This window comes from Bactrocera oleae, chromosome 2 (assembly GCF_042242935.1).
Source record: "Bactrocera oleae isolate idBacOlea1 chromosome 2, idBacOlea1, whole genome shotgun sequence".
NCBI lineage: Eukaryota > Metazoa > Arthropoda > Insecta > Diptera > Tephritidae > Bactrocera > Bactrocera oleae.
This window is the reverse complement of record NC_091536.1, coordinates 18,322,477-18,347,086: the sequence shown is the minus strand read 5'-3', so window position 1 is coordinate 18,347,086 and position 24,610 is coordinate 18,322,477. Positions and strand designations below refer to the sequence as shown.

The 24,610-nt window shown below is 33.5% G+C and overlaps 2 protein-coding genes across 3 annotated transcripts in view; one reads left to right on the top strand and one right to left on the bottom strand.

The window, feature by feature from the left end:
- The first annotated feature begins 681 nt into the window (after window positions 1-681).
- HHEX (Hematopoietically expressed homeobox) lies at window positions 682-10,857 on the top strand. Its single transcript, XM_014247889.3, has 2 exons — window positions 682-1,478; window positions 10,199-10,857. The coding sequence occupies exons 1-2, from the start codon at window positions 938-940 to the stop codon at window positions 10,633-10,635; spliced, it is 978 nt and encodes a 325-aa protein (XP_014103364.3). The 5' UTR covers window positions 682-937; the 3' UTR covers window positions 10,636-10,857.
- Window positions 10,858-12,779: 1,922 nt separating this feature from the next.
- RhoGAP93B (MyTH4 and RhoGAP_KIAA1688 domain-containing protein RhoGAP93B) overlaps window positions 12,780-24,610 on the bottom strand; it is a 36,434-nt gene continuing 24,603 nt past the window's right edge. For both annotated transcript variants that reach the window (XM_014247954.3, XM_070110360.1), the window contains 14 exons: window positions 21,185-21,332; window positions 20,500-20,954; window positions 20,106-20,422; window positions 19,602-20,036; window positions 18,878-19,054; window positions 18,478-18,776; window positions 17,691-18,399; window positions 17,395-17,600; window positions 17,167-17,310; window positions 16,924-17,104; window positions 16,213-16,329; window positions 16,019-16,142; window positions 15,761-15,915; window positions 12,780-15,676 (listed from right to left, as the gene is read on the bottom strand). In XM_014247954.3, coding sequence (XP_014103429.3) covers window positions 15,452-15,676; window positions 15,761-15,915; window positions 16,019-16,142; window positions 16,213-16,329; window positions 16,924-17,104; window positions 17,167-17,310; window positions 17,395-17,600; window positions 17,691-18,399; window positions 18,478-18,776; window positions 18,878-19,054; window positions 19,602-20,036; window positions 20,106-20,422; window positions 20,500-20,954; window positions 21,185-21,332 — 3,692 coding nt within the window. In that variant the 3' untranslated portion in view covers window positions 12,780-15,451. The remainder of the gene's footprint in view (window positions 15,677-15,760; window positions 15,916-16,018; window positions 16,143-16,212; window positions 16,330-16,923; window positions 17,105-17,166; window positions 17,311-17,394; window positions 17,601-17,690; window positions 18,400-18,477; window positions 18,777-18,877; window positions 19,055-19,601; window positions 20,037-20,105; window positions 20,423-20,499; window positions 20,955-21,184; window positions 21,333-24,610) is intronic.

Below are 24,610 nucleotides of genomic sequence, written 5' to 3'. Positions count from 1 at the left end.
TTCACGAAGTTTACAGTTTCAAAGCCGACTAATAACTTCGCATCATTTCAATAGTGTGTCATCGATTTCTTGCATAGAACCTGTACAAAAAGTCTTCAAAGGGATATACAAGTACGTACGTATAAATTGAAATCAGAACGCATTACTACCGGAACTGGTTGTGTCAGTGTTTCTTCTAAAAACATACCAACGATTCGAGCTATTAGCTCCTAAGAGTCTATATTTTTTTTACATAATCTCAAAATGTGAAGAATATTTTTGAAAAATATATACTATCGAACTTCCATAGAAAGTGTACACGTCTTGTTGCTGTTATTATTATATCTTTAAAAAAGTATTGACATTGTTAAGTTACTATTATAGCGACATTTAACGCTTCTACGCGTGTATTATTATAAAATTAACACCAAAAAATATAATACTGGAACACTGTAAACTGTTATTTATATATACACATGCAGACATGTGCGAGCTTACCTCTTACCGCTGTGTAGAACGTTAACACAGCGCGTCTTATCAGCAACACCCATTGGGCACTATCATCAATGGTGCGATACCTTGATACCTTCAACCATTATGACAACTAATATTATTAATAGAGATATCTATTACCTGCACATTATCATTATTTTATTTTGTATGGAAATCTGATTTAGCACAATTTATTAGTTCTCGACGACTCGTTGTGTGCGGTTCGTTAATTTCGTTTTTTGGGCATTCGGCGCGACACTTCGCCGAAAGTGATCAACAACAAGACAAGCGATCTGTAAAGTGGTGGAACGTATGAGTAGACCAGAAGCAAATATGCATATGCAGATACATATCGCTTCCTAATCGTATATAAATTAAAGAAATTGAATTTTAAATCATAAAAAATAACACACACGTTTAAAAAAAAGTTGTTATTTAACTAAAAAGTGACTTTCTAATTCACAAAATGGAAACAACGAGCACAAACACAAAACCGATCAGCAATAAATCCTCCTTTTCCATCGCGAATATATTAGAGCATAAAATGCTATCCACGCCGCCCGCCGCGCATAGTAACGGCCATAAAATTGAACACTTGCAGCCGCTTGCAAAAATGATAAGTGCAACATCCACAGCCATAAGCAACACTAGCACCAACACCCTGGCACACACACTGCAGTCACGTATCGGTGAACCGATGTCACCAATAATCGCCAATCCCATCGCGACAACAGCTTATTCCACGCTTACATCGGATGCACAATACGCTTTCAAGAATCTACTGCTCAAGAGTGATTATGGCGCTGGCGGCCCACCTCTGTTGCCAACACCGGGCGCATTGCGCTTCGAACCCGTTTACGATCCCGCTACGCTGATCTATCAACAGATGCTGAATATGCAGAAGAACTCAGCGTTATTTATGCCGCACTTTCAAGCGGCGGCAGCGGCGGCTGCGGTAACGCCGTCGGGTTATTGCGATCAATACAATCCCTTTTTGGAATGCGAAGGTGAGTGTTCGACGAAATTTGTTCTTCTTAATTGTGGCAATTGTTATTACAACTAATAAACTGCAACAAAAAATAATCAGTTCAGCTTTGGCAAAAAATACCGTTCGCTTTATAATAAAACCGAGTGCTCGTTGCTAATTTAACTAATACTTCGTATGAAAACTTGTGTCATAACAATCAGACTGTAAAAGAAATGCTTTGTAGAAATAGATACCAATCATAAAAGTATAAATTTGAGAAGTAACCTGAAAATTATATTTCTTTCGAAAAGATGAAAATCAAGAGCCGTCGATCAAACATGCAATTAAAGAACTTTACACTAGAAAAGTGCTGTTTTGAAGTTTTGTATATTTTTAATATCTTTTGCCATCTGTTATATGTTATATTAGGGCAATTACGTATAAATCAATTGATTTACAATATAAAAGTGCGATTTTACTGTGGTTTAATCTTTTATATATTTCTTGACAGCTAAATCGTATAAAATTTCCATATTCGTATCAAAATTCTTAGAACTAGATTTAGCAAAGATGAACAGTCCCCAATTTAAAAGTAGTCATGCTGAAATCTCACCAAAGCCGAAAATTCTCTTAACTTAAAAGAGTTCACGAGTTCAGTGATACTGAAATTAAGTTCAGTTATACTAGTTAGGGTACGAGGATTATATTTTATTTTCTCTATGATCTACACTAGTCGACTCCTAGATAAATATTATCACCATTCTCCTCAATGTTCGCTAAATAGTTTATTATAAACTTATACTTATACAAAACTTCAGCCACAATATTAAAAGAGTCGTTTTAGGTACTCTTAACCATGAAACACCAATGCCAAAATATTAAATTTAATATATATATTACTTCCTCTGTTTATATATTAATAACAACGGCATTAATTTAACATTAAAAGAATTTTACGCAAATATTCGGTATCAATAAGACGATCAACAACTATAGCTTATAACAGTTTTAAATTAATTAATGTACGTATGTATGCATGATTTATTGGAGGTATAGACATGACCTAATCTGGTTAATAGTTTTTTGACACAAGAAAGCATAGTCTACTTGCATACATATTGAAAAATTAGGCTCGTTAAAATTGCTTCATATGCACAATTTCAGTTTGCATCGTGACATATGTTGCCGCATTGGCTAACGCATCGACGAGCCTTACGTGATCTAATTAATGCAATATGGTATGGAAATCATAATATTAGTATTTAATATATTGTATCGGACTTAATTGTTTGAACTTGAAATTGTATTTTAAGTACAACATACCTAAAGAGTTTATATCTACTTTACAGGGAAAATTCGTATTCTCTTTAAAATAGTGTTTTTAGTTAAGTCTGCTTAAATATTTTTTCTACCAAGAATTCATTTCCTTACAATATTTAGGTTATTTATAATATCCAGAATATATACATATATAAAGGTATGGTTGCCACACACATAACATATATGTATATTCACTTCACTATATATTCACTACAACTTATAGTTTTCAAATGAACACAAAAATTTAAATAATGTATAACATATAACCTATATATTAACTTGCTTGTCAGAAAAAAGTTCGTTTTATTTTTTATTTATTTATTTTTTTGAATTTTACATTTGAATTATGACAGATAAATACAGTTAATAATTTAAAGACTAGTAACAATTTTGGTTTCGATTTTTGACAAAATGGCGGTTTCCCAAAAAAAGAGTAGATTTTTGTGAAAAACTTTACATTTCAGAGTGGCTTAAGTGGTTACATGGGTTTCGCGGCTTCAAAAGAAAAATTTAATTCTATAATATTGTATATCTAGAATATTGCCCTAAATTCGCAAGTTGATCCCAGTTAGAGCTTTGGCGCGCTCGAGTTCAGCTATATAATCACTTAAAACTTAAACCGAGTTTTTTCTTTGAATATATTATATTTTCCTTTGAATATTTCACAAAATCTTTGTAAAATATGTATCTTTGGAATAATAAGAAGTTTGAATAAAATATTTAATTTTTATAAAAATATTGATTTTTTTGGATCCATAAGTGGATATATCTTTTTAAAACGCTTAAAAGGTTAGCAAAAAACATTGAGTCTCTAAAATTTAGTTTTTGGTTTATTGATTTGATTTCTACCTTCAATCTCTAACATTTAATAAAATAGTCAATGGTACTTGTTTGTTCACAGATGTGACCTTTATATTATCTATGATAGAGTAACCACCGCGAATAATTATATTTCTTGATATATATTTTTTGGTTAGGTAGCTGTGAACATGTGCAGTCTGCATAGTGAAAAGTGCTCCGTAATATCTGAAAATAGTACATCAATTGTATATATAAAAGTGAAAGAATATTAAATTAATGCCTCATATAAGTTTCCTTAAAAGAAAATAATAATTCTTATAAGAAAATGTAAAGGATGTACAAAGAAAAGTTCGATTAAATTTTGATATTGAACCATAATTGAATTTCGTACAACAAAGAAAGATGTGTGCGTGTAATAATAAAAAGCATAACAAACATTAACATTGATTGTGAATCAGACATCATAAAGTGAATTAATACATTGATAATACACGAAAATAAAAAAATTACTCCGGAATTATTTGGAACATATCTTTTGTTTTTTTCCTGTATCGTGTACTTACAAAATGCCACCCAAAAAAGTAAATACAACACAACAGATACCGCCACCGTCAAAGGATATTGAAACCTCAAACAGCATTGGCGGCTAACCAGTACGACGTTGTATGTATTTCGGAATCCTGGCTTCACTCATCCATATGTGATGGTGAAGTCATTGATTCAACATATAGTATTTACCGTAAAGACCGTGTTTCTCCCATCAACGAGCAGGTACGTGGTGGTGGTGTCTTCATCGCCTGTAAACGTAGTCTCCATACAGAACAAATTGCAATAACAAACAACGATTTAGAGCAAATATTCATCCGTGTCAAGGGAGCTTCTCGCGATATGATCATCGGCTGCCTCTACATACCTCCTCAATCAACTCTTGAGATCATCGAGTGCCACATAGCTACCGTTTCATTTATAATGGACAAATACCAAAACTCTACAAAGTAGTCAATAACATCACTGATGCTCATGAGATCCTAAACAGTTTTGAACTCGCCCCAGCTAGTCTTACCCTGAGGCGAAATAGATTACTAAAAACATCGAAATCCAAGAAAAATTATATTATCCATGGTCCTCTGAATAGACTGGCTAATTTAGTAAATTCACTTAAAGGTGAAATTGATTTCTATGGAGGCTGCTTTTACCGAAAACACCAAGAGACACCTGCTCGTCTGAATTACATCTAAATCAAGTCTGAATTACATATTAACTTACAATTATTTAAATATTTTCCAGATATTACACTAATATACCCTAGGCACTTTTGTATAATACTTTAATTCTTTATTGTATCTATGTATTGCCGATTGGCGTTTAAATAAATAAATAAATATAATATTTTGACAAGAAATCTTCCACCGAAAAAGACACTTTTTGAAATATAGAAAATAAAGTATTTTTTAAACCCATTTTCTTAATGGAATATAATGATATTAGAAGTTTTTTTTATCATAATATGAAAATCATTATTAATCAATTGATTTTAATAGTGAATAGAAATGAATAGTTAATAACAAAAAGGTGGTTTCTGGGGCTAAACACACACATATAGTACTTATATATAGTTGGAAGATTGAGTACTTTATATTCTAATACAAAAACAGAAAGGCAAGGATTAATATTTTATTTATTAAAATTTGTGAACCATACAATAATATATATTTTACAGCATAAAATATTTAAATGAAAAAATCTTATTTTGACTTTCAAAAATACTAGCAAAATAAAGGCAATTTTTCGCCTTAAAAATTCCTGCTACTTAACATGCGTAGACATGTCATCACCCACAAGAAATACCAAACATCCGCCACACAACTTAATTGCAGCTTATAAATTTTATTACTAATAGCTTGAAATATAACAAATTACTAATCGATATTGTATAATATTCGGAAAAGTACGGTTATCAGTCGAATCGAAACTTCAAAATACTTAACAATAACAACCACAAGCAAATACAAAATTAGACAAAACAATAACAACCACAAAATTATTGTTTAGCAAACAGCCAAATTGAAATGATCATAATTTAAAATATACAGACATATAAATGTATATCATATATGTATGTAGATATACATACGTAATCGTATGTGCTGGTATTACCTATTAAACGATGTTTCGTTCGAGTGCACAGATAAGTTGAAGTGAAAAAAAAAATTATGCGCGCATGATGTTAAGAGGAGCAAACGGGAGGACGTACTACAATTATACACATACATATTTACGTATATATAATGTATTTGCGTGTTTGATTCGTTGAAAGATACATTAATTTCGCTCAATAATAAAAAAAATTTAATCACTTTCATTATTTGAAAATTCTAATAACATATTAACACCAATACCTTTCTGTCTTGCTGTGTGTGTGTGTGTGCTTGTCCACACCGCGCTTATCGGCTATTGCGGGCTCCGTTGATGGACAGCACCTTATTAATCGCCACTAATAGCACTTTTTATTTAAGAGATAAAGCAACCCAATGGACATTAGACCATTTTTTTTTTCTTTTTCACATTTACATTCGATCGATTTCTCTTGTTGAGTGCAAATATAATGTTTCAAGTTGTTGTACACACAATTTCATTTGTTTTTTGCTTCTGCTTTATTGTTTTGAAAAAATTTCGACAGCAGATATTATAAGTATGATATGTGATAAGGCAATAACTGCTGTTCCTGACCCGACGACTGTTAGCACTTGGTTGGGGAGCTACCAAAATGTTATGTGTGGTTGTTAGTAATGCCTCTTTTACATTCAAACACACACACACGTACACACATGCACATACAAATCCACAAATATTTAACTTCTTCGCTTTACTACGTATTACCCCTTAAAGGCTGCCACTTGAAAAGTGTTAAATCAAAGTTTGTTTATTTGCTTTTGTGTTGAACTAGGGCGAGCAATGCACCGTTGGTGGTAGTGGTGCCTTTTAGAGATGAGGAGAGTTTTTCGGGATTCGGAAATGAAAATGAAAGAACAAAACAATAATAACAACTAAAAAACTTACTTTTTGATCTGAAGAATAATAAAGCTCACAGCTTATTGCATATTTTACATTTAAATATTTAAGTTAGTACATTTTTAAAAACGTAATAGTGATGACAAGTTCCTTCCAATATGTACTTAGTGTAGCAGCTTTAACGATAATTAAATAATATAAATATAGAATCCTTACTTATATAATTATGGTGGCAACTCCTTAAAACAGTGTTTTTAGTTAAGTCATATGTATATACAATAGATTATATAATAAAAAAATATTTAATATTAATATATGTATAATTAATATTAGATATATGTATGTATACATCGGGTTCGAGCATTTGATGGTTCTACCATTCCTAGCACCCTTCCATTGTATGTATTTTCTTCAAAATGAGTACTGTTATTGTTGTTGTCGGCACTTTTATGCTTCTTAGGCGGCTGAAGTGCCACAAAAAGTGCATTTAATACGCCATCGAATGTCATTTGGCGCCAACACTTGACTTGAATCAAGCAGATAAGCAAATAAACAGCCAAACAAACATGCGGACAGACGAAGCAAAAGCAAACTAATAAATAACTGTTTGAAGTTATAAATAATTACACATACATACATATATATAAGTATGAATTTATACCAAGAACACATAATTATATATAAATATGTATACATATCACTAAAATGGATGATACCAATTGTAAAACAGTTGGCGCTTAGCTGCAACCGAATTTTGATTACATTGGAGCCGCTGTCGACAGGAGTGCAAACAAACAATGCTCATTAATCAATTATAATCGATGTAAGTTGACAATGTCTGCGACTACCGTTGTGAGCAAAAGGTATACGAGTATGTCTAGTAGCGGATTTACCAGCAGGCTGAAGTAGGCTGAAGGCTTGGGCCGCAAATGTGGAAGGACGGCAGATTTCGCTTTACAATTTTTTATTTCTGTTTACAGAATTACAAGAAAAATTATTAAACACACCAAAATTAAAAAAAAAAAATAAATAAATAAAAAAAGCAATTTAGCTAGATATTTTTCCCTAATCATCGATTCAACACTAGATATAGCGCATGTAGGCAAACTTTCGCTTGTTATTATGTATACACCTTTTGGAGTCAGGTGAAGCATGTAAAATACTTCTCAAGTCTATTATATATTGTACAATTGCTTGCAAGCAAAAGTTCGAGAGCAAGCCCTTTTCATATTTTACGAGTACGAGTCTTGTTCTTCTATATATAGTTATTTATAGATTTAAGGCATACATTACCTTAGTTTACACGTATTAGATGATTGAGATTTATGAAAAATTATATTTCTTTGCTATGAAAATAATCAAGGATTTGACAGCTCAGTTCTCAATAATACTACCATACGTGAGAAGTTAGTATTATGAGCATGATAAAGCAGAAATTATAAAGTGGGAATTTTATTGATAGAAAATGTAATGTACCTACACGATGGTGTACTAAAGTATAAAAATTTAGAGGCGGTAGGGAAAATAAGTTGATAAGCTTAATAATGTTGTAACGGGATGCACATGCTATGGAAGTTATGCTATAAAAAGGCAAAAAAATTATTTATTTTCCAATAAAGAGGTGCAGTTAACTACATTTTTTTTTTGTTTTTGTAAATCAATGCAATTGATTAATTCATTGCCACTCTCACTGCTAATCCATTGGATATGTCCTGGAATTTCTTTTATTTCTTATCTCAAACATATCCTACAGAACAAGACATCTAAAAACATTGTATGCTGAGCTGTAATTTTGCCGTTATGGGCTTTATTTTATTTCTTTTTATTTATTATTGAGGTTTACTTGTACATTTTATTTGATAATATATGTAAGTAGAGGTTAGATTTTTTGTCGAAGCTGACAGATGAGTTTTCCTTTGCTTTATGCGTCTGTTATACTATTAATATTAAATTTGAAATAAATTGCAAAAATAATGTGTAAAAAAGTTACTGGGTTAGAATTAAAAAAAATAATATTTTTTTAAATTTGCAATATTTCTGGCCTCAAAAGGTAAATAAAGTTTAGTATCCAACTATTTAAATATTCATTATATGACTCAAATTTCTTGAAATAATATTATTTTTTAACTGCTTTCCTAGAAAGAACTTCCTTACATACGTGTGGTAAGATGACTAAAGTCGTATTGAGGAAATTTACATGAAATTTTCTATGAAACCTTCTTTTCCTACATTTCCTACATTTAAAATTTTTTATTTTCCCTACTTTAGATACAAAATTATTATAATTGGAAAATGGAAAATAATTGTCTTTTCAAATTATTACGCATATTACACATACATAAATATATGTTTAAACATTACCTCAATTAAAATTATATAGCTGTTCTACTTAGGAAAAAGAGCATAACAATATTTCATTAATTCAAATAAAATAAAACAGTTTTCTGAAATAAATTGTAAATTGATAACAAAATATATTGGTTATGTAAGATAGACATAAGACAGACAGATAGATTAAAGTTCTTTTGTCTAATGGCCATTCGCTACAAATAATTTAATTATGTATACTACATTTCGTTTTCGTGAAAATAACTTTTACTTGGCGTGTGACAGTTTAATATCTACAATATAACAAATTTAAGCAAGCATTATCAAATTTCAAATAAAAAAACTCGACTTAATGCACAGCAATTCCTCATTTCATAACGGGACTAATATTACTGTCCACATTTCCCTTTATCAAATCATGTGTTCTCCATATTTTTTCGAGATACAGCTAGTGTTCAGTTGAGAAATATTATAAGAGCTTAATTTGGCATTTGTTTCTCACTATCAAATAAAAGCTGGTGACTTCTAAAATTAGGCAATCACGCGCCAATGAAGTTTCACTAAACATATTTCCATTGCGTATTGTATACAATATGAATAAATAATAAAAACGCTGCTAAGTACCGACATTAAAGATTGAATTTGTTTAGTGAACCTTTTTCGCCTACTATCTAAAACGCCCACTCATGCAGTGAAGGCTTTTCAATATCTGTATATGGATATATTATACATAAAGATATCACAGTTATCTATATTAGTTATTGATATTTGTTATCTATAATTTGTTGTTTGTGCTATATATTGCGTGATAGCGTTAAACCAAAAAACCAACTGTAAATGATAGCAATTATGGCAGTAATTGGCTTTTTATTGCTGTACCCACACAATCATTTTGATGCTTTTGCAATGGCTCTGACTGCGATAGTCCAATACTAGAGCGAGCGAAAGAGAGAAAACAACAATGTTAAGGCTTGATAAGGGTGAGCGAATATGTAATGATTTTGTTTGTGTGTGCATGTTATTAGTATTGCCTATTCATTACGGTGTTTCTTCACTCAAGCAAGTTTTGTTGCTATTTGTGAGCAACAGTATTTATGGCCGCAAAACACCAATCAAATGTCATCATGAAAAAAAAGAGCAATGTTAAATGCAGGGTGACTCGAAAGAAAAATTATGATTTTCCATTATTTATTGCCAAACTTTTAATTTACTTTACTGCATTTGCAAAATTAACTATTTAAATTTATCTTTAATTTGGAATTTAATAATAAAATTCTCTCTTATACTTTTTTTTAATAGGTTTTCCTGGTAACGCCGCCGCTGCTGCTCTCTACTGCAATGCTGTCTATCCGGGCTTTTATGTGCCCAACTTTGGTGTTAAACGTAAGGGCGGTCAAATCCGGTTCACATCCCAACAAACGAAAAGTCTTGAGAATCGCTTCGCTAGCTCAAAGTACTTGTCACCCGAAGAACGACGACACCTTGGGCTTCAACTCAAACTCTCCGATCGTCAGGTGAAGACGTGGTTTCAAAATCGACGTGCCAAATGGCGTCGCTCCAACAATACTAAACGGATACCACCTTCACATATTTTGAACCAAGCGCTGGCTGTCAGTAGTGGTGGAGCTGCATCGCACAGCAGCGATCAAATCGATAGTAGTCGTGATGTACTTTCAGAGGGAGAAGACGATGATGATATCGATGATGTTGAAGACAGCGATGAAGAGAAGGAGTAAGAAGGAGCGAAAAGCAATAAAATGTTGAATAAATTAGAGGAAGGGGGGATTGCGTTAAGTTTTTTTAAGTTTTAAATTTAAGTGTTAAAAAATGTATATTTATTTTAGGATTTAAGCGAAAAATATGTGACTAAGTTTACTTTTACATTGTGAATAAAAAATAAATAAAAAGTTGTGCATATAATTTTTAATTTTTATAGTCATTTCAAAAGCATAAGATCGCACACATCAAAAAAAAATATGCTGTCAAAATTGATTTAAGCAAATATATTTAACTACTGTAATGTCAATGTATTAACACCTTTTAACTTTTTACTGAAAAATTAAATATAATTGACACAAAAAAAATTTCAATTGTATATAATAGTTGTAAAAGCTTGTAAGTCCAAAAACGAAAGTAAAAACTAAAAATTTATTTTTAATAGCGGTATAAAAAATTTAAATATGAAAATGTATAAAAATTCCATAAAAGTTTTTGCTTAAAAACAATAGCAATATAATAACGATTTTCTTTCTTTCCAAAATATTTGAAATAGAATAATGCAATTACCAATTCGGGTTTCGTGCATGAAGGACTTTTTATATAAAATTAAAACAATATTCCTTTTGGCATTATATAAAATATAAGAATATTCATTCAAAAATAGAAAATTTACTGTTAAAGTAGCTAATTTCATCTCAGTTCATCCATCCATTCGTAATCCGTAATAAATGTTCTATCAGAGCGTCAAGAGTACTAGAAGAGCATTTAGCTTTGATCGAAGATTGGTTAGCCAACTGGCGCATAAATTTAAATGAACAAAAGTGTAAGCACTAACTCATTAAGACAAAAAATATGGCAGCTTGGCGTTCACTTAGACAGAAGGCTCACATGGAGAACACATATGTATATCCAGTAAAATAATTAGCATGAAAATAAGAGCAGCAATTTAAACTGTCGTTTAAACAAAATTTCTAAACTTAGCCTTGACAAAGCTCTGCTATACAATGCGATGATAAAGCCGATTTGGATGGAGGAAGAGGAAAAAAAAGTAAGTAGTAAAAAAGTTACTTAAGGGGATATTCTGGTCTACAAATAAAAAATCGGCCAGTTTTGAAAACTTTAAAAGCGTTTTTCTCTACGATTGTCAAGTTCTGCTGGACGGATTTACCTGAAATTGTTAGAGAATCCTCTTTATAGACTTGTCCTTGGCTGGAACTAGCTATATGCCAAAATTTAAATTTTTACTATGTTAAAAAACATCGAAACAGTCTAAATAAGTGGTATAAGAATTGTGTTTTTTTTTCGTAGAACCAGACATTGCTGCGACATTATTCTACAACTAGAATAATATTTTCTTGCTTGGTTTCAGATTGCTAGGAGGAGGGTTGAAATCGTAGGTATGATCACGTGTTAAATTTTTTCCGAACGGCACTTCATCAGCTGCTAATTTTCGAAATTTTTAATCTTTTTTATTTTTTGATTTTTTTTTTGTGTTCATGTAATATTTATAAATAACTAATACAAAAAAGGATAGTAAAAATATCAATTGTTTTTTTTACGACACTTCACAACCTGAAATTCAAGACTCTAAACCAGAATACCCGCTTAATATATTAGAATATTAATATTTGTAATATATCTCTATGTTGCTAATCTGCAACTTACCCGTAACCGGTTTATTATACCCTGAACAGGGTAAATTAAGTTTAATACGAAGTTTATAATAACCAGAAGGAAACGTTGGAGATCCTATAAGATATATACATACATATATAAATGATCAGCGTTACAAGCTGATCGATTTACACATGTCCGTCTGTATATATGCGAACTAGTCCTTCAGTTTTTGAGATATCAATCTATAATTTTGCACACGCTCATTGGAAATCACGTCCTTGTATAAAAACTTTTTCATTTGTGAAGTGTATTATAGCTTCGGTGCAACCTCTCTCAATGCCTTCTTCGTGTTTATAAGCAAGTAATGCACATTTTAATTTTTTATGCTTCTTTAAATGAAATCATTGATTCGATTTTTATTTGCTATTTAGATGTATATATATATATATATATATATATATATTTATACATATAATATACATAAGTATGTATATATTTAATATATTATATACTGTATTTAGTTTAGTAGAGAAATGCATAAATCTTTTCGAACATGTTAATTATTTAATTGTTTATATTTATACATTTGTAATTCTGTAGCTACTTTTAATTACATAAGTTATTGTTGTTGTGGGCCATTTTTATCGCTTTCATTAATCATTCATATTTAGTGTTGCCTTGGTAGATTGTTAGAGCAATACTGTGGTAGTGAAAATAGTTTACTGTAGTATACATATATGATATTTTTAATTTCAACAATTAATTATTTGGGGTTTGAATTGTGATTAAATTTTTAGGTTTTAACTGTTTATTTCTTTTTACGTAATAATAATTACGTTTTGCATTTTTTTTTGTTTAAAAAACAATAATAATTTATTTTAAATAACTTAGCATGCAACTCTGTAATGTCTCTAGAGATTGTATTGTTGAATTTAGTGTTTATTTATTATTTTATTATTTAATTATTTACTACTTAATGCAAATATTGGTTATTAAGTTGTTAATTTTATTTTCTTCATTCTTAGTTGTGTTAAGCTGTTGTTTTTAAGACGCAAAAATAAAATCAATAATAATTAAATTAAAAAACCTGCATATAACTTTCAGAAGTCTGTACATACATACACATAAATATAATATTCATTTGGAAAAAACATCAAGGCAAACTTTTTTAAATTCAATTTATTTTTATTAATTAATTTTCTTTTTTCATTAAAAATCTTTGCAAAAATAGCAAAAAGAGAAAATTATGGATAAGGTTAGATTTTACTTTAGCTAAAAGGTTAAAACGTAAATAAAGAAACGTTATTTGTTAACAATTTTTGTTATAAGCTGAGACCAGATAAAAATGCATATAAAATGAATCATCTATCTCTTTCTAGACTTTTTATTACTATTTAGAACCGCTGAATTATTTTGGATGCCGCAATTACTTCTTTTTTTTGCGGTGATGTCGAGGAAAAACAAAATAAGAAATATTGTAAGGCGTCTTCGCGTAGTCTAAAATATTATTACTTTAAGAAGTTGTAACATCAATCACAAAATTTTCGAAAAAACTTTTTCCATTTGGAATTTTTTAAGAAAGACGCTATTTGCGCATTTTGGTAGTTCGACAGCGAGACTTTTGCTAAAACGCAAAGAACTATAAACATGACGTACACATTTTCCATCCAAAATAAAAGATGATTTAATAGTTTAATAGTAATGTATTATATGCGTATGTATGTACATAAGTCCAAACTAAATATTACTATATAACGATAAACCACTTTTGTTATTGTTAACAGATAGCGAACCCAACTATTAAGATTTCATTATATTGCTGTAATTCAACGAGCTATTTTTGCGAATGCGCAAATTTTCAGACTCTGACTATAAACATACATATTATTTGTGTGTGTGTGTGCGCGTTTTCCTGGATAAATTTTACGAATCAATGCTATTTATTCACCTAATACATTGAGCTTTAAGTATTTTTCGGTTAATTTTTGATTACTCTTTTAACAATTATTAATTGAACAATTTTTTTAAAATTATTTTTTAGCTTTATTATTTCCCGTAGCTTCAGTTTAGTAGTTATATATGTATGTATATATATATATTTAATTAATTATTTTTATAAATGCTACATAAATGTATAACTAAAGTATACTGAGTAGAAAAATTAATATTAGTCACTAATTATTTGGTAAATTTTTGTTTGTTTAGGCATTTTTACAATTTGCGTTTCTAAAATAAATTCAAAGCGCTTTCTTTTTGTTACGAAATTCTATTACGTTAACGTTGTTATATGGGCTTAAATTGGTTTTAGCTAGAATTATAGTAATTTTTTATTAATTTTTTTAATTAGTTTTGGCATGCAACTACTGTTATTTAGAATTGTAACTGCTAACACACGCACGCACCGAAATTTCGTCTAATCGCACGACAAACCCAAATGCCCGTAAATGCATTGTCGCTATGCACAATTAATTAAACTCTGCTTCTTTTTTACTGCTCACATAATCTTCATATAGTATTTTAGAAAAGAAAGCGGAAGAAAGCAATTAGTAGTAGCATTAATAGTTGTTGCCCTTTTTATGGGGTTATCTAATATTATCTGGGCATGCTTCCTTATAATTCGCATATATATTTTTATGTTAGATATATTTAATATTTATATTTATTATATATTTAGGTATGTATATAAGAGTCTGTATATATATATATGTATGAGTGTATGCATAAGCATATACGAGTATTGCGGTTTGTGACCTACTTTTGAATAAATACAATGCTTTACTGTTTAATATTTGTAAGCGTTTGACAGTTTGTATACTGTATATATATATATATATATATATACGTATGTGTGTATAAGTTATTTATAATGTTTTTACACCTGTATATATATGTATGTATAACATGGATTTGATGTTTTTCTCTATTTAAATCTGCAGTGTTGCTTCCCAAATGAGTATTTCTTTTTGCATTTTTTGGTATACTTAAACACTATTTAATACATTACTATTTATAGAAAAACAAAGCAAAAACGCATTTCATAATTAATTTTGCAAATATCATAATGCAAATAAAAATGTATATTATTTTTTGGTGTTTATCTTCTGTTCTTAAGCTACAACTATCCTGCTGTGTCCTCCTTTACAAGCGATCACCTTGATTTTCATAGTTTATTTTCTCTATGGTTTTACTTATTTACATTCGGTGCACGTCGTGCGTTCAGGTTAGATTCGCCACAGGCGTTGTGTCCATATGTAGTATGAGTGTGCGCATGAAAGCCATCTCTTTGCGTGCATTCTCTAATATCACTTTCGGATCGTCTGAGGTGCAACGCAAGCAGTTCGGCGCAAAAACCATTGCCAGATTGGATGAATCCATTTTGGTGCAACTCACCACATCGGTGTGGGAGAATTGTTGCAAAAAGTGCACCAGGTAGGTCAAAACCTAGTAGCACAAATTCAAAAACATTAATGTTGACTTGATTAATCAAATTTCAATTAATATACACGTTTATATTTTCGTACTTACCAACTTATTAAGCTCCGGCAGCTTATCAACAATTTCTTTGGCTTTATCCGGATCCTCAGTATTGACGCATTCTTCGTAGAACTGATCCGGTATAAGCGGATCATACAATTCACGATACCACAGCTTCAGAAGACTAGCGGGCGCATGCGCATCCACTGTTTGTGTATAAAATTGATTTTTTTTAATAATTTGTGGGTAAAGCAAATATAATGTAATAATAGTACATAAATATCATTTAAGCCATTAGCAACAACTTACCCATGCTATTTTTATAATCAGGAACATCCCACCGATCTAAACGACTCTTCAAGCAATTCACCTCATCCACATCGGCGGAGACGCGGAAAATTCCCTCCGTTTGCTTGCCGTTCAAAAGCAAAACCTAAAATTTAATAAAAAATATGTTTTATATATGTAAAAAAAAAATCAAGAAACAGCTTGTGACTACTTACATGCTCGGACAGTGTAGTTTGTATCCACGGCAATTTGCGATTTGGGAACTTATCCTTTTGCAAGTCCATTACCTCAGCGATTGTGTTGCCAAACATGCTAACGCGTAGAATTTGATTCTAAAACAAGAAAAAATGCTAAATTTAGTTGTGTCTAAGTTATAACACCCTTCACAAATAAAAAAGTTTCGAAACAAGAAATTGATTTTGATCGTTTAGTTTGTATGACAGCTACATATATGCTATGGTGATCTGATCTGCATAATTTGTTCGGAGATTGCACCGTTATCTTGCCAAACTTCTGTCTTTTCAGTTTTCATATAAGCACTTGATTTTGATCATTCAGTTTGTATGGCAGCTACTTGCTATAGTCGTCCGATAACGGCGATGCCGACAAATAAGCAGCTTCTTGGGGAGGAAAAGACATATCTGAGATACTAGTTCTCGTACATACAAATAGATGTTCATGTCTATTATGCACTTATGCCAGCGCTTCTTCCAATTGTCGAAACACTTTCCGAACTCGGAGCCCTTTAGGTTCTCTTTATTATTGGAAATAGGAAAAGGTCACACGGAGCCATGTCTGGCGAATAAAAATACGTCTAACCTTAGCAGCTGCTACAGACAAAATAAGCAATGAATACAGCCGAAATTTTTATCGTACTTCAGGACCTATATTTATAGTCACACATTCTTCATTTAAATCTCACTCACCCGCGCCTGCTCAACTTCATCTTCTGTGGGCCTCTTGGCCTGCCGCCGACCATGACTACCGATACGATCCAAACGTCTGCAGCAAACAGTTGCATAGTGTGAGATCTGTACATGTATGGGCCATTTGCCCACTTCCGGAAATGACGTGGCGAAGGCCGGATCACGATGCCGATTCATATAACTGTAAACACATTCAATTTATTCAAAATAATATTTTATACCAAAATTTTTCTTTAAGCTTACTTCAACAAAGTTGGCTGGAATGTGGGCGATGGCGGCACAAAGGATAAACAAATCGCCATTAGCTCCCAGCCGCGTATCAGCGAATCACGTTTCGGGTTCTCTGTAGTCTGACGGCATAGCTGCACGTACAATTCATCGCGTAACCTGCGGAATTTCATTGCAAATTACTTCTTGTTAAAATACTTCTTATATACATATGTATTTATGTATGATATATGGTGCACTCACTGTTGCTGTGGCAGCGCTGCGACTATTATATCGATCGCTACCGAATTGAGACTCATGCCGACACGCGCCTTCCGATCGCCCATGTAAATTTGCACCAACTTGAAGAGTTCAATGGCAGTTTTCTTGTCCGATTTGTCGCGTGACAGCGCCAACATTGGTCGACTGATGGGTTCCGGAGTCCAGCTCAGCATATCGCGTACAGAAGACTAATGAAGAGTAATAATTAAATTATTTCCATGACTTGTCATTACTTGATTATTCTTTCTTTTGGGCCTTTTTATGCAGACACCACTTACCTTTTTACGAAAAATGCCCTTCGAATGCAAATTCAGATTGTCCGCAGCGAATTTCTCAATATCACATTCCTTCATGCACACCAGCGTGGTGCTCAGGCCGCCCAAGTTAGGTGGTGCGCGCTCGCTGGGTGGAAATATTTGCTGTATTGTCGGCTTCAGCGATGGCGGTGGCAATCGGGGCGTACGCGACATGCTTGCTGTGCCACCACCACTTTCATCTTTGGCATAATGATGCAGACGCACACTGCCACCGCCCGTACCGACAACACCGGTGCCCGCGGTATTATTGCCATCAATGGCGGTTGAACCGCTGACACCGCCCGACTGAGCGATGCGTGAGATTTGTCGATTTGGTGAGGGAAGCGTTTGTGATTGTTTTTGTTTGGCATCGGCATCAAGTTGAAGGTGCTGATGCGGTGGTAGAGGCGGTTGTGGTGGCAGGTGATGATGTGGCGCTAGTGCTGGTGTATTCGAATACAATTGATTTTGTTGTAATTGTGTTTGAGATCCAAGCTGATGATGACCAAGCGTTGGTTGCTTTTGTTGGTATTGCTGCTGATGTTGTTGTTGTGTTGGTGTAGTGTGCGTTGTATGCGCGGTGTCATAAAATGAGATTTGATATCGTTGTTTTGGTTTCTGTGCGAATTCCGATGCGCGTTCGGCACCCTGACTGCCGATACCCTCGAGAACGGCTTCCACATTGTCTGAGCTGTGAAATGAATGCGAAAAATGCATAAAAATTTATTACACTTTACGAAAGAAAAAAAAAATATATATATAAACATACATATCCTCACGTCCCGATGGATCATAAGGTGGATATTGATATGCGTAATAGGACACGCTGTCATCCATGTTGGCATAGTCATCAATCATGCCATAATTATGCTCCAAATAACCGCCATGCGTGTCTGAGCCACCATCCGAATCCTCATTATCGGGCTCGTGACCGGAGAGCGAGTGTTCCGATTGGCTATCCGAATGATAGGAATCTGAATCGATGGGATCACCGAATACATAATGTCCAGACAATTTGGCTTGCTCCATAATGTAGTTCTTCAATGGCAGCAGGTGTTGATGCATTTCCTGCATATCAGTTGGAAAACAAGAATATTAATACATACTTGTACATATGTACATGACTGTTCTTTTTTTTATAATTCTAAACCGGTTTAGTCAATACTAACCTGATCCCAATTGCTGTAAAGCGGCGATATATTGCCGTTATCATACTCCACATCACTGTTATCCGCATTAAGCAGATTGTTATGTTGTCGTGAACCACGCGAGCGACGATGCTCATGTTTATTGCCACGCGAGCTGTCATAGTAGTGCTCGTTTGAGCGACGATTCGCCTGCTTGTCCTGCAAAATACGGTTAAAACTTTTAGATACTTATAGTTCTATGATACTAACCTGAAAATATATTTTTTTAAAGTCTGAACAAGTTATCAAAGAACAAATTATTCAAATAAAATTAGTTATGCTGAAAATCGACATTAAAATTATATTAATTTTCGAAAGTGTAATTTTTTTTTTTTAGATTCACAACTATCATGCATAATTTATTATCTTCAATGCAATTCAATGTGTAGCCTAATTTTTGAGTTAAAATATGTCGTATGTTTTCATTAAATGTTCAACGTTGTTTCAAGAGCCGCCTTTAGAATAATACGAAATTCTAAAAAAGCTTTCTTCTGCAAGTGCAAAAAAGCAAAAAGCAAGCAACATCCGACTTTAAAATAAATTTCTGATAGAAAGAAGTCTTTAAAAACTTTCTGACTGAACGGCTGTACGTTAAAAGTTTTAAAAATTACCGTTAGGGTTTGAACCTAACATTTTTTCTCTAATTTATAAATTTTGTGAAAGTAACACCTCATTAATTACCATTTAAAGTAATTGAAATACTCACCACACCAGTTGAGTTGTGACGCAAAGACCCAACCGAACGATTATCCTGACTTTGGTGTTGCTGCAGTTGTGGCGTCTGCTGTTGATATGCACGCTGCTTGCTGCGCGAGTCCGTCGAACTGCGCGACGAATGTGTCAGCATACCACCAATATTATCCGATGATGGGAAATTTTTCATACCCACGGTGGTGGCCACCAGGTTATTTGGTGATGTTGAAGAGGAAGCAGCAACGACGTCACTTAAATGTGGCGAAGTCGGCTTATTCAAGGACATACGTTCCATATTCAAAAGTTCCAAGCTGCATGAAGAATCCTGCTTGTGATGTTTGTTATGCAAAGGAGCAGTTGGTGAGTGACCAGGTGAATGTAATGCGGAGTTATTGGCAAAAGCGCTGCCGAGCGCATTGTTAGCGGTTTTCGAGGACTTTGATTTGATCTATAGGCAGTCAAGAATATTATGATTTAAAAAATAATATTTACTAATAATTACATTGTTGCCACGCACCTGCGGACTAATGGGGCTTTGCGGACTGGAGTCACTCGAGTGCTTTTTATTGCTGCTGCTGCCGCTGGTGCCACCGCCAGTGCCATCGCCACTTGTTGTCTTGGACGCGGCAGCGTGCCGTCGACGCGAGAGTGGTGTATTTTCCACAGACTTGAAATATTTTTCGTGCATAGAGTCATCGCTAGCCGCGCCACCATTTGCCTCGCCGCTTGACTTGCGATACGACTTGCTGTGATGCCCTGCGGCTGTGGGATTTATGGCGGTTGACATGAAACTACCCGAACGCGCCAGCGACACTTTATATTCACGTTCACGCTCTGCAACAGGGAAAAACGCTTCAAATATACATACACACATATATACTATACACCTTAACAGGGAATTGTGCACTTACCGCCTGCATATTCTGCGGCACCGTGATGTCTTCCACCCGAACCGCTGCCTCCCGCCCCGCTAATACGTTGGGCGCGTGGTGCCTGTTGTTGTTGTTGTTGCGGTTGGGAGTGCCTTTGATGTGCATAGGCCAGCGGTGGATACTGAGCACTCGTACCTGTGCCCAAAGCACTGCCACCGTCGGGCGAGATTTTCTTCTTTGGTTGTGGTGTGTGCGCCGAGTGCGTGGGCGAAGCCACATCCGACGACTTAGACGAGCAATAGCCCGGCAAATGATGTCCCGGCAAGAGTTGTTGTTGCTGCGGTGAATGCGTTTGCGTTGGTGTCTGTTGAAGATGACGATCGAAATATTTATCGCCTACCGCGCCACCACCAACACCACTGCCACCATTGCCGCCATACGAGGAGGCGTGCGGCAAATTGTGCGAACTATTGCTCTCTTGCAACAAATCAAAGCTGCAATGTGGATTTTTGTTTTTGTTTCGAGCATATTGCAAGGTTGGTTATTTGCCATGTGGGCGTCGTTGGACGGTGGATGTCGGTTAAAAGTTTGCATTTTCGTTATATACGCAAGTTGGCGCGGAAAAGCCATATGAAATGAGAAGCGAAACACACAGCGTGTTGTGAATATGTTGCTGTGCATAGGCCGGAATGGTGGAATAACGCTAAAAAGCAACAACACTCACCTGCCCTCCTTGCGTGTGCGTTGTTTCTGTAGTGAACCCAAGCGCAAGCTTTCGCCAGCGCCAGCATCGTTAAAACGCCGATAGCCATGTATGCTGGACAAACTGGAATCGCTAGACTTGCCCGACTCTTTGTAATGATTTGTTGAATCTGTATATGCATATGTATGAGTGTGTGGAAATACATAGAGTGCATGAGTAATTTAAGTAGTTAGATAAGATGTGATTTCTTATGAGCGAAAATTAGTGCATGATGTGAAGTATTCTAAGAAACAGGAAAAGCCGTTAACTTCAGCTGCAGCGAAGCTATAATACCCTGCACAGGTGCATTTTTTATAACATAAAAGGGTATAAAAATCTATCAGTTTGAATGGCAGCTATATGCTATATTCCGCCGATCTCAACAATTTGTTCGGTGGTTGTAGCGCTGCCTTGGATAATAATATATGCCGAATTTCGTGAAGATAATTTATTAAATAAAAAAGTTTTCCATATAAGGACTTGAGTCTGATCGATCAGTTTGTATGGCAGCTATATTCTATAGTGGTCCGATATCGGTGGTTCCGACAAATGCGCCGCTTCTTGAGGAGAAAAGCACGTGTGCAAAACTTCAGAACGATATCTCAATAACTAAGGGACTAGATTCATGAATATACAGACGGACATGACTAAATTGACTCAACTCGTCACGCTATTCATTTATATACATATATACTTTATAGGGTAACCGATGATTCCTTTTGGGTGTTCCAAGCTTCGTCACAAATTTAATATACCCTGTTCAGGGTGTAATGAGATTTCATCATAGCAGCTAAAAATTATAGATATGGGTTTATCGTGGCAAATATCTTATTTATATATATGGTATTATTTTGATATATAATATTTATAGCGATACCGTAGAAAATCGGAACAGAGATATCTTCTAGTTTTGAAATCAGCATTGTGTATTTTTCCAAAAAAAAATCTAGAAAATATTTTTTACCAAAGAAGTTATATAAATAAACAAAACTGATTTAGCTGGGCTCAGGGCGAATGTAATAAGTATTTTGTATGCACTAAATTCGAAAATCGTTTTATCAACCGCCTAAACTATGTCATTTGACCACCACGAAGCTGCGATAGGAAAACGTTAGACTTTTTATAGGGTGTTATAAGGAACCGGAGTTCGATATTTTCAGTCGTTTAAACTTTAGATTTTAAAGCAACAATCGAAGATACCAAATTAATGAAATTGTGATCCGTAAATAATAGGAACGTTTCTTCATTGGTATTAACTGCAAATACATAACAATCGGTTGCCTTTAAAAAAAAAAAAAGTACCTAATGGACCAACCTATATGCAACACTGCCCATTGTTTGTCAGAAGTAATTTATATACTTAACTTAATATACTTGTTTTTAGAAAAAGATAAGCCCATGAATATTGTCGAAAATTAAAAACAAATTAAATTTTCATTACAGGAAAGTCAGCAGTATCGACATGGAAAGTTCAGGTCTCTCACGAAAGAACGTCTAGGCAGAAATCAGTGATGAGATCGATTGAGTTTTTTTGGATGATAGAAGATGGGTTAAAATTTAAGCCAAGCCTGAAGTGAGCATTTACCACTTATTATCTTTAAGAATAACATATTGCATTTTGTTCTAGCTTTTACGGGATTATTACGAAGCAATGCATCCAGCTATTCCAGCTATCTTACACCTTAAACTAAAGTTTATGATACAAAAGCGAAAGCATAATTGCGATTTTAGCAATTTAGATTAGTTTAGAGAATGAAATATTGACAAAGACGTGACTGCTACATTTTTATGCTTTTACAAGAAGCATTTTTGGACAAGAAAAATATAATTCTTTGTTTTAAGGAGTCTATGACTATACACAAATGTATAAAGGAATAATTACTGACTGCCATTATATATATATTATACCTATAATGGAATTTGAAATCTTACACGCTTCCGAAGATAATACGGGAACATTTCTTTGAAAATTTTTTTAAATCTTAATTATATATACAAACATATTGGTATTTAAATTTAATGAAATTTTTGATTTCCTAAGAAATGCTACAATATATATGTGTATTAGGGTAGTCAAAAAAAAAACTTTTTTTTCGCTTGGTACTCTGAAAAATTGATGGATAGACACCTCTTGTAAAGGCTCTCCAAGTATGAGCTCTTAATTTTAACTGTAAGGTCCTTCGACTAACGATTTTCAATTTTTTTCTTATTATCAAATATTTTTTATTATCTCTTTTTTTATTTTTTTTTTAGTTTTCCTTTGATAGGCATTGATGTTTGACGATGAATATCTCGTAAATTTTTAACTTAATCGAAAAATTATATAGAACGGGTTTTATAGAGCAGAAAATTTCCTATGAGTATATGAGCTTTGCAATTTAAAATGATATTTTTTCATTGAGTTAAAAATAGTAAAAATTCAACCATTAATATCTTTTAATCGGTTAGGTTTACGAAAAATCGGTAGCATTCAATTTCCTATGAAACGAAATACACATGTTTTCAAGTGGTTGGAAGAGGGATATGAATTTTTCTTTCTGATGAAAAAATTAAAAACCGTTAGTCGTAGGAACTGTCAGTTACAATTAAGAGCTCATACTTGGAGAGCCTTTCTAAGAGGTGTGCGTCAACTAATTTTTCAGAGTACGATGTAAAAAAAACATTATTTTTTTTTACCCACCCTAGTATGTTCGTGTGGACATACATATGCACATATGTACAAGTACATACATACACACATATTTGAAAGTATTTCTTACTCTGAAGGTCTATCAGTCGAATCAGATGGGCGGACAAGAAAGATGAGTCGTCTTGCAACTATTCCCACTTTATATTAAATACGCATATACATACTTATATGTATATATACTCCTCTGTACTTCTGCAGATGAATGCGTACATATGTATGTGTCTATATTGTAGGTAAGCATGCACAAGTATCTATCCCGGCAGCGTTAATCTTTGACGAATGCGCATTCTACTGGTACCCGGTTATGGCAATAACAACAATAAATATGCATAAGTATTGTATAATTAAAAATACTACAAATAGACCAAGACCAAGACCAAGCCCAAGAGCTAGAGCAACGAAGTGACACACTGTCTCAGCACCGATGGCAGGAAAAGTGTCAACGGCATTCAAAAATCTATAAATGAGCACATGTATGTATGTGAATACATATATGGGTGCATGTGTGCATGTTCATTAATGGCTTAATGTCTTGTATGACTATACGAAGGCACGCCGGCTCTAACAGCTGGCTATGGATAGCGTTATACAAAAAAGTACTTCAACCAATTTACCGGGAAGCCGCAGTGAGAAAGTAAGCGGAATGCACATATGTTTGTATGTATATATGTATGTCTATGGATATGCATATATGTGGATGAGTGAGCGCATGGATAAAT

Bases quoted from the DNA above. Each gene is read 5' to 3' on its own strand.
- HHEX (XM_014247889.3), top strand. From the start codon at position 938: ATGGAAACAACGAGCACAAACACAAAACCGATCAGCAATAAATCCTCC. The intron at 1,479-10,198 runs GTGAGTGTTCGA...TTTTTTTAATAG, and splicing joins TCCCTTTTTGGAATGCGAAG to GTTTTCCTGGTAACGCCGCC.